The sequence below is a fragment of the Homalodisca vitripennis genome, chromosome 3, assembly GCF_021130785.1.
Source record: "Homalodisca vitripennis isolate AUS2020 chromosome 3, UT_GWSS_2.1, whole genome shotgun sequence".
NCBI classification, from domain to species: domain Eukaryota; kingdom Metazoa; phylum Arthropoda; class Insecta; order Hemiptera; family Cicadellidae; genus Homalodisca; species Homalodisca vitripennis.
Window position 1 is genome coordinate 17,289,104 of NC_060209.1, and position 16,909 is coordinate 17,306,012.

At 33.6% G+C, this 16,909-nt stretch overlaps 2 protein-coding genes across 2 annotated transcripts in view; one reads left to right on the forward strand and one right to left on the reverse strand.

The window, feature by feature from the left end:
- LOC124356645 (nose resistant to fluoxetine protein 6-like) overlaps positions 1-1,177 on the forward strand; it is a 57,124-nt gene extending 55,947 nt beyond the window's left edge. Inside the window, exon 14 of the mRNA XM_046807771.1 lies at positions 396-1,177. Coding sequence (XP_046663727.1) covers positions 396-481 — 86 coding nt within the window. The 3' untranslated portion in view covers positions 482-1,177. The remainder of the gene's footprint in view (positions 1-395) is intronic.
- Positions 1,178-12,865: 11,688 nt separating this feature from the next.
- On the reverse strand, positions 12,866-16,076 carry LOC124358099. Its single transcript, XM_046810393.1, has 3 exons — positions 15,911-16,076; positions 15,360-15,595; positions 12,866-13,009 (listed from the first exon to the last, which is right to left on the reverse strand). The coding sequence occupies exons 1-3, from the start codon at positions 16,074-16,076 to the stop codon at positions 12,866-12,868; spliced, it is 546 nt and encodes a 181-aa protein (XP_046666349.1).
- Between the last annotated feature and the right edge of the window lie 833 nt (positions 16,077-16,909).

Consider the following 16,909-nt stretch of genomic DNA (forward strand, 5'->3'; position numbering starts at 1 on the left):
TTTTACTTAATTTTTATAGAGTCTCAATAATAAAAAACTGAGTATGCCTCGTAAAAATTGATTCAATTAAAATTAAATATTTATTTGTTCGTTTTCACCACGTCCTTCCTTAATTTATCATCACCTCAAGTTCATAATTTATGCTACCCATCAAACAGTACAGCAATAGAATTTAAACTGAATTTCTCCTTTATGTTTAGGATATCTGATAGTAGCTTATCCAAAATAATATAGTTTAATTATAGCATTTGCAAAAATGTAATCTTTCCAGTGGAACAATCCATTAAAATTGCACCCTTTTTTACCTAAAATGTTTTAATAGTATGCATATTACAAATTAACAGATTTAGTGTTTTTTTTTTTACTATGATTTAAGTGTGTTCTATATTTTTCAGGCTCTCTGTCAACAACAATACCTCTTACGGTCCAAGCACAAGAAAAGTACGATACTCAAGACACATGTGACTTAGAAAAGAGATAGATGTACATGTTAAACTAAACAGAACATTGGCCTGTTTCTTGTTTAATTGTGTATAAATCTTTACTACGCTCATGAACAGTTGTGTAGGATATATTGACTTTGAATTTAATGTGTGGTCATTAAACTCTAAACTATCATAAATACTTGTATGGGAACATTTATAAACTTATTTTTTATGTTTGTAAAGAAAATAATGGGGTAGACTATAATAAGCGGTCTACACTCGTTATTCGATTGGCTAGAGTATCGAATGGTTCAATTGTTTTTATCCAAAGGAATAATTCGATACAATTTATTTAACTTAGCATATGATTTTAACTTATTAGTTATAGTAAATTTGTAAACAATAAACAGCAAGAAGTAACTAATATTTCTAAACTTTGAAAATGAGTATGTGCAAGTTGTAATATTGTAAGCAGTACCGGTTTTAGCACTACTAACGCCCTGGGTGAGATTTCTTCGGCACCCCCTAACTGCAATCAAATTACATACGAAAAAAGGCAATGGCGCCCCTTTACGTCCGGCGCCCCTGGGCGGTCGCCCAACCGCGCCCTTACCCTAACGCCGCTCCTGATTGTAAGGTTTCTTTGATATCTAAGTCCATACCATAGTTGGTTTTGTTGTTTTGTAATGTTATTGTAATTTTTTTAATTGTAATGTACGAGATTCTTCTTGTTACGGTTATTTATAACTCTTATTGTATATGAGATTTACATATCGAAGTTGGATAGTATATCGAATTGTTCGATATAAATCGAATAACGAGTGTCGGCCGCTTATTAAAGTCTCCCAAAATAATGTGTCTTAATTTATTGTTATGTAAAATAAAACCTTTTTGGCTGCAAATTGGAATTTGTTCTTACCCATTTATCAAGTTTTGTAACAACCGCAAAGATAAAATTGCTTTAGTAAAAATAAAAAATGCGTAGGCCTATAGCTGCTAAACGAAGTGAAAATTGGAAAATTTATTATTCACTTTTAGCTTAGAATCACACGTAGAATCTGAAAATGCACAGCTAGCCCAACCTTTTTGTTATACTCTGTATATTATTTTAAATTTATTATTCACTTTTAGCTTAGAATCACACGTAGAATCTGAAAATGCACAGCTAGCCCAACCTTTTTGTTATACTCTGTATATTATTTTATATAATATGTATGATTTTATACAAACGTTTGTTTCTCTGGTTTTTTAAATTCAAAGATATTTGGTCTGGAGGATAAGTAAAACAAATAAAAACATCTCAAATTTTTGAAGGTTTGCTTCAGAAATTGTTATATAATCCTAATTACTATCATATTTAGGGCAAGGAATCTCTTTGTATTGAACCTACATCAAACATCTACCAACTAAATTGTTCTCATCTAGTGAAACCAGGTACGACTAGTAGGAACAACTGAGGTAGGTGTTAAAAACCCTAAATATTAAAAAATGTTAAAAATTAAAAAAGAATCTTTGCTTTGGAAAGCATATAAGGTCAAATTGTGAAGAGCCCTCCCTTACAGATTATCCCGCTGAGGAGGTTTTCCAAAAAGCACAAAGGAAAATATTACATTTTTTAATGCGAGCCTAATATGAGTATATGTGAAATATATAATACCGAACGATGGGAGAAGATACAGTGCAGAGATGCCTCTAAATTGCCATGAAATAACACACACATGGTTAAGGAAGTTTTTCTCTTTATTTCAGGATTTTAGGTATCGGGGTTTTTTATTATTATAAAAAGGTTTTATTACAATAAAACGTCTTTATTATGACGTGAAGGAACAATTCAGATTAGGTTAACGTTAATTTGTTGTTTCGAAAAAATGATCTGAATGGATGTGTTATCCAACAGTATAATAAATGTCGATATCTATACTGATCGGAGTGTATAAATGTCATATAATAATACCTGTACATCCTCATCTGCTTTTATAATTACAGTATATAAAACATTTATCACTTTAAAGCAAAATAAAATAGAAAAAATAAAATGAAATTAAACATTAAAAGAGCTTGAAAACCTTGCATTAGTGTTGTACCAAAGCGGGAAAATAAACTGTTAAAAATTTAGTCTAAGAATATGTACGTCATTCAAAGCCGATACCAAATTTGATAAAATATTTTATGGCGGTGCCATATTTAAACTGAACTAAAACCTAAAACAACTATTAGACACAATTTTAAAGTAGTACGTTGCATTACGTAATAACTTTACATAATATATATATATCTTATTACGACACTAAAGATCTCCAAAAACATTGTTATGCGTAAATTTTTTTATGGCAGCACAACCATATGTTTAATTAATTAAACATTATTTTCAATCTGTTTTTAGTGTGTAAATTCTCTAAGAGTAACCATTAGTTTTCACGCCATGTTTAGATTTTAGCGATTAGTTAAAAGTACTCATCTACCTTAGGAATGTCCTAAAACACAAGATGGTCAGAATTTGACTCCAAAGTCTCCCTTTGAAGCAGTCGGCAAAAACTACGCTAGAAGAATGTTCGCTGGGCTGTGCTTTCGAACTAATGTACCAATTCCAGCTCTAAATGTTCTGAAATATTAAACATATTTTTCAGTTTATAAAGAAACAAAAACGTAAACAGTGTACTTGTTAACGTAGCAGGAGTGCATTTGAAAAAGCTATGCTTTTCTCATGGCCAACTTTGTGTGACCTGTTTGCATTTCCAATGCCCGAAAATCTTTAGATATTTGCACCGGAAAGAAAAACATATAATATACTATACAGTAGCATCCTAGAATAATATTCTGCCTTGAGTTTTTTTAAAGATTAATCCATTTATGTCCATACTTTAAACATTTTTAGTGCGCAATCCCAAATTCCTGTTTTTATTGCTTTTGACTGTTTGAAATAAAACTATAATTGAAAATAAATAAATCAGTGTTAAATTAAGATTGTTGGTTATTTATATTATTAATTTTTCGTACAGAGATGTCACACTAGATTACCTATGTATTTGAACTTCATTACTTCAATTACTTTTTAATGGTCATTGACAGTCATTTAAGGGCATCAACGAGAACGAAACCGCCGGCATTGTCGAGTTATATTCAGGGTGTTCAATAAAAGTGTTCCAACACTTCGGGATTGTGTTCTACACATAAAAATGAACAAAACATTTCATATGAAGGTATGTCCTAAAACCTTTAGTTTTCCGGCTATCTGTCTGTACGCGTTTTTATAAACAAAATTATATCTTTTGAACCGGTCAAGGTAAAGCTATAAAACTTGAGAATTGTATTAACCTTTGGTGAACCTTTTTGAAAATAAAATTTAACAAAATCGTTTTATCCGTTTCAAAATGGCGAACGTTAATCGGTTTTGAGTTATTTTGATGGAATAATTTAAACGTACGCCATTTTGAAACAGGTCATAGGATGTTGTTAATATTTCATTTTCAAAAACTTTTACCAAAGGTTAATACAATTCTCAGGTTTCATAACTTTATCTTAACTGGTTCAAAATATATAATGTTTTTATAAACAACACATACAGACAGAAGACGAAAAAAGGTTTTAGAACATACCTTCATATGAACTGTTTTACTCATTTGTATGTGTATAACAATATCCCAAAGTGTTGGAACATCATTACTGAACAGCCTGTATAATCATAAGGCCTACAAACATTTAAAGTAATAATAACTTTGGAATTAATTTTCTGTAATATATTTTTCTTAAAATTTGGAGCCGCCTTCAAAGGTCAAAAAAAATCAAATCACGTTTATTTCCACACACAAAAAGAGATGAAATACAAAATAAATCTTTACATTGAAATGATAACAAATGTAGCATTTGTATATTATCTAATTCATATAAAACATACAAAAGTATTCTAGTAATACAATTCAAAAACTAAAATTAAATAATTAACGTTAAATAATATAAAAAAGACTTATGTTACATAAATAAATCAATATAATGAATAAATAGATGAAATATACATATATATATATATATATATATATATATACATATACATGTATATACACATACATATACATACATATCCACATCCATTCACGCATACCTAGTAAAAACAGCATTAAATTTGCTACATAATTTCTGCAAAGGTATTAAGGTTTGATGATATTGGCTTTGAATAACGTTTCGTTTTTCAAAATAAAGATATTGTTGCTTTTTAGTTTCTAAGTTGAAGTAACATTTTTATTTGTGTTTGAATTTCGATTAAAACCAAGCAACTTTGATTGCACGAGAACGTAAAGTGGTTATATTGGGACCTTGTGTTCATACGGGAGTAGCCAACAAAATAGTAGGAGCCAGTCGTGTTATTAACTATTTACGGTTAATAGACAGTTAATATCCAACCAAGTTGTAGCAATTTCCCGCTAACTTTGCTTTGATCAGAGTCGGGAATGTGGGGCCCACTGAGTTTGCCCTCTCTCCAACCAGGAAAGTTAGCAAGTCAGTTTGTGTGTATTAGCCCAGGATATGATGTCAACTCCGGACTTAGCTACTTTGCCGTACCACGCTACCCTAGGTAGTTTCAATGGTACCAAATCTCTAATCTCTTAGTTAATGAATATTATATCTCACGAGTCGAAAGCGTAAAACTAACTTTTGCGACAGTTTCAGTTCTTGGAGTTTCAAACTGATATTTTCTAGTGTAATTCAAACATATTCATAAGCTAAAACCGTATTGCGATTTTCTACATTTAAAGTTTGTCTCTATCTCCAATGGTTTCAAAACTGTAGTACAAAAATAGATTTTTTAATAATTTTACTCAATGTATTTATTATAAAAGTCAGTGCAATGTGCAAGTAAAAAAAAGTTCCAACAGTAAACTGGTCTCTTATGTTTATGATTGAAAAAAAGTACTGTACCCAATTTTTAAAAGTCTTTTAAAATTTAAAAAGGTATTGGAACACCGTAAACTAAAATGTCTTACGATAAGTGCTGAGTTCTCTCATGAAACAGAAAAATTACCCAGTTATTAAATTAGTACATTTTGAATTATAAAAAGTTTTACACTTAAATTACTCAAAATCTATAGGAGAAAACCTGTTGTTATTAATTCATTGATGTGAGTGCCATGGAAGGAGGGAGTATCCTGTCATTATTAAAAAAGATAAACACTTAAAACTGGTTTTGAAAACAAATCTACCATGTTACAGCAGCATCATGGTAAATTATCAATATGACAATAATTATCAATTATCAAACTAAAACTAACAATAACCTAGTAACTGACCTCAAGAAGAGTTAAAACCGGTGCTCAAACTGCAACCCATTGTTTTCCAGACAGAGTTCAATCCTTGAGGTGAAGCTATCTACAGCTCTCATTATCTCTTCTCTACTGATCGTGTTTATAGCCTCCCTTATCTGCCACATCATGTCCTCTCTAGTTGTTGGTCTTCGTTTATACACTAGGTCGTCTTTTAGTCTACCCCACAAGTAAAAGTCCATACACGATAAATCAGGAGATCTCGCTGGGTAGTTCACAGGGCCGCCTCTTCCAATCCATCTGTCATGGTATTGCTCGTTTAGAATTAATCGAGAATCTTCGGCGTAGTGTGCTGGTGCCCCATCGTGCATAAACCACATACGTTGTAAGACTTTCTCAGGGATTTCGATTAGAAAGTTGATATAAACTACTCGGTCTAGGCGATCGTCAAAGAAGACTGGCCCTACAATTTTGTCACCGATAATACCGCACCAGGTATTTAGGGTCCAGTACCTTTGGTTGTCCACTTCTTGCATCCAGTGTGGGTTTTCAAACACCCAGTATCTCATATTGTGACGGTTCACTTCTCGATTACTCCTAAACGTAGCCTCGTCACACCACAGAATGTTACGGTGAAAGTTTTGATTTTGTTGTAGTTTTTCTCGAGCCCACAAACAAAAGTTCATTCTATGAAGGAAGTCATCTCCATGGAGTTCTTGATGTAATGACATCCTATATGGGTGCATTTTATGATCGTGAACAATTCTTAAAACGGATCTTTGACTCATACCAGAATCAAGAACTACTCTTCGTGTAGAATCATGCGGATTCAGTTCAAAGGCTGCCAAAACTTCGGGTGCCCTATCACTTCTCACGGGTCTAGCGAGTTCCTTTCCTTTGTTGTGGTCAGGTTGAACATGACCTGTTTCACGAACTCGACTAGCAAGTCTTTGAAAAACGTTCCTGGAGTGATGTTCGCGGTCTGGGTAACGTTGGGTATAAAGAAGAGCGGCAGCTGAGTAATTTTGGAAACATCCCCCTAATACCATAAGCATCTGGAATCCCTCCTCATTTGAGAATGGCATATTACAACAAACAAAACTTACACTACGTACTTTAAAGATTTTTTAACTAATATCTACCTCATACCACGTGGTCACAAGAACAACTGAATAGGGAGACGATAATAACAGAGATTAGATAAGAGACCAAGGAATTGGTTCCAAAATTCTTCCAGGGGCAACTCGTGTATTTGCGATTATTAAAACATGAACACCATGGTTAGATTGCTTTTGAAACATGTTACACTGATAGAAATCCTGTTTTTTATTACATTATTTAAAAACAAATTAAACTTAAAAGTCCAACTTTTTTCCATTTTTTCATTGGGTTTTAATAACAAAATTCAAACTAACTTAGTAAAATTATTTAAAAATCTATTTTTGTACTACAGTTTTGAAACCATTGGAGATAGAGACAAACTTTAAATGTAGAAAATGTTTCTTTTTTAAATACCTTTCTAATGATGTACAACACAACCTAGGTTGCTATTTGAGTTTTTTTAGATTGGGGCTGTTAAGTATTTCAAAATTCTATGTATTTTTAAAATGTGTAAATTTTGGGGTAGGGTGGCATTTGATGATATATTTTGATAAGCCATCTCATCATTAGTTTTGAATAAAAATATCGTCTCTCTACATTTGTGCAGGTAGTTGCAATAAATTTACCCACAAACCCCTGATTTTTTAACGTTTTGGTGTACCCTGTACATAAGCGGCAAGATAGGTTCAAACATTTTGCATGAAAATAATCAGTGAAGAAATACCTTTAAGATGAGGTATAACTCAACATATCTTTACATTTGAAAATTTTCCAAAAACCACCCCTACCACCCAAAAACTACCCTTTTGGGGAGTTTTAGAGATTTCAAAATAATTTCTCCAAATTCTTTGGGGTGGAAATAGGGGGGTTTAAGTTGTTACGAATAATCTACCTCGTTTGGTCTGGCCGCTATACGTACTGTACGGGTGGTCTGCCTCACCCTGTATATACATACACAGTTCTGAGAAGCTTACTTCATTTAAAAGACAACTAAGATACATTTCATAACAGTTTTTATATTATGTATAGTAATACACTACTTTGTCTTCATAACTGCTAGCAGTTACCCTCTGCTTTGTACGCAATTTATTATGTATGATCACTGCTGATTCGAGTGAATTATATTTCGGACGCTAATGTTGAGTTTGCCTTGTTGCCACAATCAAGAAAACACGAAAAATGATGTACGAGCTATATTATTAGCCATTGCAATTTATTTCGTTCTCAGTATTTTTTGTTCGATAGTTTATTTTGCCTTGTTTCCCGGCCAAAAAAAGTATATACCACAGATCAAAGAAGCCTGCTTCTGTCAAAATACAACTAAGTTGGTTTTTATAACAGTCTTTAAATTTATAGTAAAAAATATTAACTTTGTCTTTTATATATAATACTTAATAGCCTACTTGCTAAAAATGTGCAGTTCAAAACAGTAACAATGACATTATTTACGTGTTTTTTTCTTTACAAAACTGAGAAATATTATTAATATTTTACAACATTTAGAGCTGGAATCAGTACGTTTACGTTAATTCAAACGCACAGACCACCGAACTTGCATCTAGCATAGACATCGGAGTCAAATTCTGACCTCTAATGTCTTATGAAATTTTCGATGGTAGATTTCTAGGGTAGAGTACTTACCTAATCGCTGTAATTTAAAAACGGCAAGGAAAATAATGTTACTCCTTAGAGAATACACACTATAATTGTAAACAAATTGAAAATAGTGGTTAAATTACTTAAACATATGGTTATGATGTCATAATATAATGTTTACACAGAACAGTTGATTACATTTTAAAGGCTCTTTCAATTAATATTTTGCAACTTTAGAGACCAAGATGGGATTATTTACTACTTTAAAGGCTCGGAGTGATTTTCTAAATAAGAATAGGTCTGTATTGTTACCAGGGACCGTAAGAATGCCCATGTTGAAAACACTCGTGAAAACAAAACAAACAAACAAAGGCACTTTCACATTCATATTATTATAGGATGTGGTCGCATGCAGGTTATTCAAGTTAAAATCGAAATCCACTAAGAAATAATTTAAGATTTTTTAATTATTATAATTTTTCTTCTTGATGTATAGTCTACCAAAAATAGACTGCGATTGCATTGAAATCAAAGGTAAAATGCAGATTTAGATGCAAAATGTATTTATTTATTTATTAATACATCACTCGAACTTTAAGGGATACCAATGTAAAATTTCACATTTCAAAAAATAGGTTACATTCAAAGGCTTCAAATGCTGAAAAGTCATGAAACCAAGCCAAAACACTTGGAGAATCTGTTGTCTCACATTGTTCTCGCCACTTTCTGTCGATTTCGAATTTAATCACAACTATAACAAAACATTGAACAAAATAGTTAAGTTTTAATCACAAATGAAGACCAACGCTAAATCTTGATATCTACTTTGGGTTAAAAATATATAGATGTCCAAATTTGAAAGTTGACCAAAATCTAAGTAATAGAGCCACAATAACGGGAATTATATTAAAATTTAGCTCGTTTATTTCTACGGTTCTACATATAAAACTGTTTACTTAAATTAACTTCCATTGTTTACTCGTATATCGTTATCAACGAAAAGTACCGGTTTTTGGTGCTTTTCAACCAAACTGCAGATTTCAATTATAACTCAGAACCTTCTGATCCAGTTTAGACCTAATGTTTTATACAAGACAGTCACTTGTGTACTGTAATGGAGTATGCAGTTTTTGGATTTTAAAATATTACGAAAATAAAGTTGTTAATAAATTCTTATCTTGACCGGGTAGTCACAAAATTCGGCATGATCATGTTATGGAGCTCTTGGTGTAATTTTGAGCTCTATCTTGAGCAAGTAATTTTGTACAACACTATTTAAAACGTTTAATTTTTATAACAGGTACATTGATCAGGTTTTGTTAGTTTACGTAACCGAGAACTGTTCGTTTTAACGCGCAAATCGCCAGAATGCCCAGGGCGGTGTTGCTTCGTGGTGACAACAAACTAACACAGTACAGAACTACTTAAGAGCCTGGCAACTCACTCACTAATGTGACAACTGCTCACGTCGGGACTACTGTAACAGGTACTTTGTACCGGGTACTCGCCTACCCTGTGAATATAAATTACCGCAAACCAAAAGTATCCAGTACAGGTTATTTACAGATACTTTTACGATACAGATAACTTTATACCGCCATTACTGGAGTAACAGGAGATGGAACATGTGTACCTGTACCGATTTAGGAGTATTTTGAAACGCATGATTTTATATCAGTAAGGGTAAATTGTGTACTCGGAAACTAAAAGTACCGGGTATAGGTAGTAGTCGCAAGAAATAGTAAGAACTAACCTCACTTTCGTAGTCGCTGCGTGGCGGTGAAATTAAAATATATAGCGTTTTGAAAAAAAAATTAACTATTATGTCATAAATTTCGTGTTTTTAGTAAATTGAAATAGTTACAAAGTTATATTTCATTATAATTGATTTTAAAGTTGACAGTTAGGCAACTGATTTTGTTTTAAATAAAATACTTTTGGGGGGAGGATAGGGCCCGTTCGTCCACCTCCCCCGGCATGCGTTATGAACCCCTGATTAGTGGAAATAACAATCACAAATGACATCGTGGAAGAACTGACTGCCCTACTTCCAAGCAACATCAAATTCCATTGATTTCTTACCAGATTACGTCCATGTTGTCTAAGCTCGATGCGTTGCTTGTCATAGTGAATAAGATTGAGGAGACTTCTAACGGTATTATTCAAATCAAATTAGAATTAACGATATAGAGTGGAATGTCTTCTTTTGAACCAAATGTGGCTGCAACGGAAGTTAAAATATCTGCGTTAGAGAATCAACTCTTTGAAATTAATAATGTATCAGATGAGGGGTTTGTTTACTTGAGGTTATAATTAGTGAGATAAACGACCGTACACCGCGTCCCACTAATATTATAACGTATAACTTTAATGAAAGCCAACATATAATTCTAAAAGAAAGATAGGCGTATGACTCAAATATGACTTAAACATAACATGGCTTTGCAGTTGATGGCAGTATCTAAATTGTCAATCCAAAATTACTCAGGATTGGCAAGGCTTTGAGGGGAAAACCTGTCCTCTGAAAGTTGTATTTATAATTCCGTTGATGAAGCAAGATTATTTGCAAGTAGGCTATCTAAAGAGTTAGTTGCCTCGAAGTTGATGCTTCATTGCACAATGTTTCCATCTCATGAGGTAGGAACCCGAAAGAAAGACAATACTTATTTCAGTTCACAAGCGAGTTAGAGGACGTGCTGAGAACGTTGAAAAGAGCTTGACTATAAAGTACATATACGGTGTCTCTTCTATTGTCAAGCGCAATCCAAAAATCGAGTAGCTGTAGAGAAGGGTTCCAGCCTATTGTATATATTTGAAAATTTTGAATGCTATGAGAAGTAAGCTGCATGTAATGAGAAACTCCCTCTCTATAAATGATTTTGATGAAGTTGTTCGGGTGGAAATCAACTTAACGGCGGATATTTAGTATGCGGAATTTGGATTTCATAATTATAAAGTGTACTGCTGTGACCGTTCTGAGCTTTCATCTTCAAAGTTGAGTTGTGGTGAACGGTTTGCAATGGTTGGTATGAACTGGACTTAAACTCAACATTGAATTGACAAATTGAATTGACCCTTTTTACCATAACTACGTTATGTGTAGTAAACTCGGTTGATACACTGTGCTTAGAGATCGTGTCAGAACATCGAAGTGTACCCAATTATGCACCTGATGACACAATGAGACTGCCACTTCACATATTCATAGGTGTCTCTGATGTCGAAGTGATGTTAAGGTTCGCTTTGAGCTTCTTCGCCGCTGACTTCCTTTGATCTCTTCAGACGAACATGACTCCAGATTCCAGGAGTCAAGTCTGAGAGAGCATCAGATACAAGACACTGCAATAAAAAGAAAGGTGAACTGGAGCTAAACTCAACATTCAAATTGAATTAACCCTTCCTACCAGAGCTACGTTATGTCTAGACGACATGTTGCTGTCGTTTTATTTCTTAAAACTGTGTCGACCTCATCCATTGGAGTTGCAAGGTCATATTGATCGTCGGTGTGCCTAATCAATTAGATCTTTCCTTTTCTTCGGGAGGAGGGTCAAAAGTACTCAGTATGTGTATCACGGTGCAATTCCTCCAACGCCTTGAAAATGCTCTAACCACTGATTTTGTTGACATTTTCTGTCTATCCGACTCACTGCTCAAGAGAAATGTGTTAGATTTATTTAGTTACAGTTTGTTTTTCTAAAGAAGATTCCTGCCGGTGCCGGTTCTCAGCAACCTCTCACACGCTAAAAATTCACTTAGCGTTCATTTTATATATAATGTATATAAAATGTTTTCCACATTAAAATATACACCTATGTTACCTTGGAGATAATTAACATGTCTCAGACTGGTATTGTATTTTCTGTTATTGCTAATTTGTTATTTGTTGCACTGTCGTGTCCTTTGTGATTTCTTGCAAATTGTCTGTAGCACGAATTTTTCGGTTGTATTACTGTTATACTAATATTTTTAATCATTGTTATATTATTAAAGTATCAGCTATACAATGTTGAAATAATGGTAAAATATGATATATTTATTTTTTTAGTTTTATTATGCTGTTTTTATTGTTTTGTTGGACTACGCTCAACTTGGTTTAGTGTTATTGTACTTAGGTTAATCGTAATATCTTGTGCTGCAAAATTTGTATCAGTATTAAAAATGTTTCTTTCATCAATATGGTAATGCCATAGTTTAATGGTCTTTTTACTTTTGCTTTAATTTATGTTTGTTGTATATTGATTGACTCCGTAGAAAGTAAAACAGAATTATCAAAAATACAAAAAGTGCTACTTGTTTTAAACTCGCATACCATTTGAAAATGGTGTAATTGAGACGCGTGGAATCAAACGCCGCCGCATCAACTTGCATTTTTTGGCAAAGAGGCTAAAACTATAACAAACAGACCCTCCACATTACAAACATACTTTTTTACCAATAAATTCCAAAATTTTAACATTTCTTAGTACAAACTCTGATTACTGTTTTTCACTAAACTACTTCAAGATTTTCGTCTTCAATGTTCTCTTCTAATTCACCATCATCGTCCTCTTCTAGAGTTTCTTCTGTATTTCCATTTTGATTTTTCTCCATTTGGAAGTAAAATTGAAGACTCGAGTTTTCTCCAATCATCTCCTAAGTGTTTTGAGAGCAGTTACAGTATCGCTAATTTTCAAGGCCTTTAGACTCACTATCTTTTCCATCTCAATCAACATCATATTTTTATACATGTAATTTGGTTTAGTTACTTGCCTGAACGGTGTCTGTCATGTTATGGTGGCTGTCCTATAAGCGACTTCGCTTTTTACCAGAGCAGCAGTTATGTATTTTTTTAAATCATTCGTTTGCAGGTATTGAACCTAAAGTGTTAACTGCCTGGTTTTCCTTGGTGCTTTTTCAGATTCTCTTTTAAAATCACAGACTGTCACTCCTACTTTGTAAACAGTTCCATGTTCTGCTAGGATCCTATCATACTCAGGTTTCAAAATATTATCCTTATTTCAATGATTTTCAATAAACCCAAACACCCTATCAGGTGGAAGAAAACAGTGCCCCACCATAGGGAAGGTTATCTCGATGCTTGAAATTTATTCACGGGAATCAGACATCAACCATTTCACTAGAATAACAATAAGAATGGTGTTTTATTTTGGCCACCATAACCATAACCATCCGCAAAACATTTAACGTTTGTTTCTCTATCAAAATGTTCTTGTAACAAGTGGTGATAGAGACATGAGTTGATTGAAGTGGAGTTTATGGGGAACTCACTCTCACACTACGTGTAGCAGTGGACATTTTCTGTTGTTGAATTGGTTTTATAGTGGCCATTGAGAACAGCAGTGAAGTTGTAAAATGAATATTGCCTTCTAGAATAAGCCAGTTGATATGGTACTTTAGACAATTTAGTAAATTATTTTGCCAGTCAAATTTTAAAACTATGGCAATGTCATCAGTAGTCTAAAAATTCCATAACAGGCATTAGCTTTTAACTTGTGTACTTGTTTTAGAGTTTCCAACATTTGCTTTTTCTCGCCTTTTTCGATTATTAACTGTTCGCCCAGATACAAACTGAAGAATTTGTTCTTAGTGAACCAAAACCAAAGTTAAAGTGTGTATTGATTACTTGAAAATGGTGTTTTCATTTTGACTTCCAGGTCAACATTCCAAGTCAAAGTCAAAGTCTTTATGGCAACAAAAAACAAGTTGGTAACTCATACAGTTGACGTCAAGTTGCCACAAGGCATTACACAACAAATAATAGTTAATACTACTTATTTCTTTACTGGTACGTCGTCACTTAGATTTAGAATAGAGTTCAAGTAATAAAATCAATTCTTCACATAAAATTAAAACTAACAATAAACAAATGGTAGCATAGATAAAGCGGAGTACAACAATTGAAGTTAGTCAATATTTGAAGGATAAAACTAATTACACAATGATAATAAAAAGTAAAAAAGAGTTATATACACAGAATTCAAAATAGTTAAAACAGTAATATCACAGATAAGGCAAGGTCATCAATTAAAGCTAATGTCAATGGTTGAAGGATCTAAAAACTCATTTACACTGTAAAAAGGATTCCTCAGTAGCCAACTGTACAATTTTGGTTTAAAACATTTAAAATCAATATCACAAGCATTTCTAGGAAGTTTGTTGAACATATTTAAGCCTACGTAAGAATAAGAGTTTTGTGTCTTGCTAAGCCTTACATGAGGTAAATCAAGTAAATCTCTGTATCTGGTGTTGTAGTTGTGAATGTCATTCCTACACAAGGAAGAATCAATCCTCAACTTAACTCTAACTAGACAATGAAATATGTACAAATTAAAGACTGTGGGTATTTGTTCACTTATAAACAATGGTCTACAGTGAGCTCTATAATTAGAGTAAGTAATTATTCTGATTCCTTTTTTTTGGAGTAATAGAATGTTTTTTGTACTGGTACTACAACCCCAGAGCAGTATACCATAAGAGATTATACAATGAAAAAAGGAAAAATAGGCCATTCTCAAATATATTTTTGGGATATACTTTTTCAAATTACGCAAAAGATATATATTACTCTAGAAAGCCTGCTACACACACCCTGAATGTGAGTACCCCATGAGAGTTTTGAATCAATGTTGATTCCTAATAGCTTGACATTATCGCTAAAGCCTATATCTTGTGAACCAAGTTCTAGAGAGCTAAGAGTGAAAAGAACAGATTGCGTTTTATTACCATTTAACAAAAGGCCATTACTATCAAACCAGTTTTCACATTCCTTAAGACTGTTGTCAATTTGGTTAAAAAGAGTACTTACATTAGAATTACTACAAAACAATGTTGTATCGTTAGCATACATAATTGACTTACATATAGAAATGTTTTTTGGGAGGTCGTTTATCACGACTAGAAAGAGAAAAGGGCCCAGGACCGAGCCCTGTGGTACTCCACTCACTACGCCTGCCACCTCAGAAAGTTTGTTTCCAAAGCTAACTTGCTGAGTGCGATTTTTAATGTAGCTACGAAATAAGTTAAGCTCGGCACCATCAACCCCATAATGTTCTAGCTTCATGAGAAGAATGTCATGCGGAACACAATCGAAGGCCTTTGTCAGATCACACATGGTGGCGACCGTACCCGCGCGATTTTCAAATCCACCAAGGACGGCCTCCATCAGACCCCCGACCGCATCCACTGTCGACAAGCCACCCCTGAAGCCAAATTGAGATTCTGAAAACAATCGGTTAGACTCAAAATAGTGATTAACCTGGTGTATCACCACTTTCTCAATAATTTTGGAGAAAACAGACACCACAGAGATCGGTCGATAACTGGAAGGACTAGACGGGTCGCCTTTCTTAAAAATAGGGACAACTCTGGATAACTTAAGTACATCGGGGAATAATCCCTTATCTAGACAATCGTTTATACAGACTGTCAAAGGCTGTACTATTACTAACAGTACTTTTTTTACAAGATCACAGCTGATATCAAAGATATCTCTACACTTGCTAGGCTTAAGATTTTTTACTATTTTTATCACACCATCACAAGACACTTTCTTTAGCTTGAAATTAGCTGAAACAGTTCGAGGTAGGTAGAGCATAGCAGTTGTAACAGATGAACCAGTGGAGCTGCGGACCTCTTCCACCGAAGACGCAAAGAAATTGCTGAAGATCTCAGGAGTTAGCTGGTCGACTTCAGGCGACATTGGCTTTCTTCTATGTTGAGAATTGGATATTAATTCCCAAGCTCTTTTACACTGATTTGGAGCAGCAGCGATAGAATCTGCATTTGCCTTAAACTTTGTCTGAAGAACACATTTTTTATAGTCATTCTTCGCATTGAGATACGAACGTCTTGTAGCTTCAATGTAAATATTGTAACGTTGGGCCCATAAGTAGATGTCATAGCACATTTCTACATGTCTTTTCTTCATAAAGAGTTCAACAGTATACCAAATTTTAGGAACCGATTTCTTATGCGTATGACCACTGAATTTAACAGTCTTAAAAGGAAAACATTTGTCCATTTTTTCTATGAATAAGTAGAAAAAAATATCAAACTTACTGAAATTTTGCTGAAATTCTTCTTCCCAGTTTATGCGTCCAAGAGATTGTTCAAAAATGTCAAGGTTATGGTTATTAAAATTCCTCAACAAACGCACATTCTGCGCACTGGTACAGGAGTCAGGCAAGAGTACAGTAGTCAAAAGAGCACTGTGATCTGTGAGCATTTCACATAACATCTTAATGCTTAAGCCAGACGACAGGTATTTTCTGTGAAGTTGCTCTATGTCTATTGTAATATGATTCAAGTACCTTCAGTTTTGAACATAAGCCATAAAGCTAGCTTTTTTCAGTAAACTATTCCAATTTTCTGTCTCCTCATTTAGTTTGGTTGGCGAGTTTCTCCCCACTTCTATGATGTCTTTATTCAAACCTAGAGTTTTCAAAAAAGCTTCGTTTTAAAAAGTGTGTATTTTTCTCTGGATCTGACCAAGTATGTTTGAGAATAATGAGATCTTGTTGTATTTGATCCTTA

What these genes read in the sequence shown, in the direction of transcription:
- LOC124358099 (XM_046810393.1), bottom strand. Translation starts at nt 16,076, where the DNA reads ATGTCGCCTGAAGTCGACCAGCTAACTCCTGAGATCTTCAGCAATTTC. An exon ending in AAAGAAAGTGTCTTGTGATG is followed by an intron (nt 15,596 to 15,910) that starts GTGTGATAAAAA and finishes GATTGTTTTCAG; the next exon opens with AATCTCAATTTGGCTTCAGG. An exon ending in TTAAAAATCGCACTCAGCAA is followed by an intron (nt 13,010 to 15,359) that starts GTTAGCTTTGGA and finishes CAAAACACTTAG; the next exon opens with GAGATGATTGGAGAAAACTC.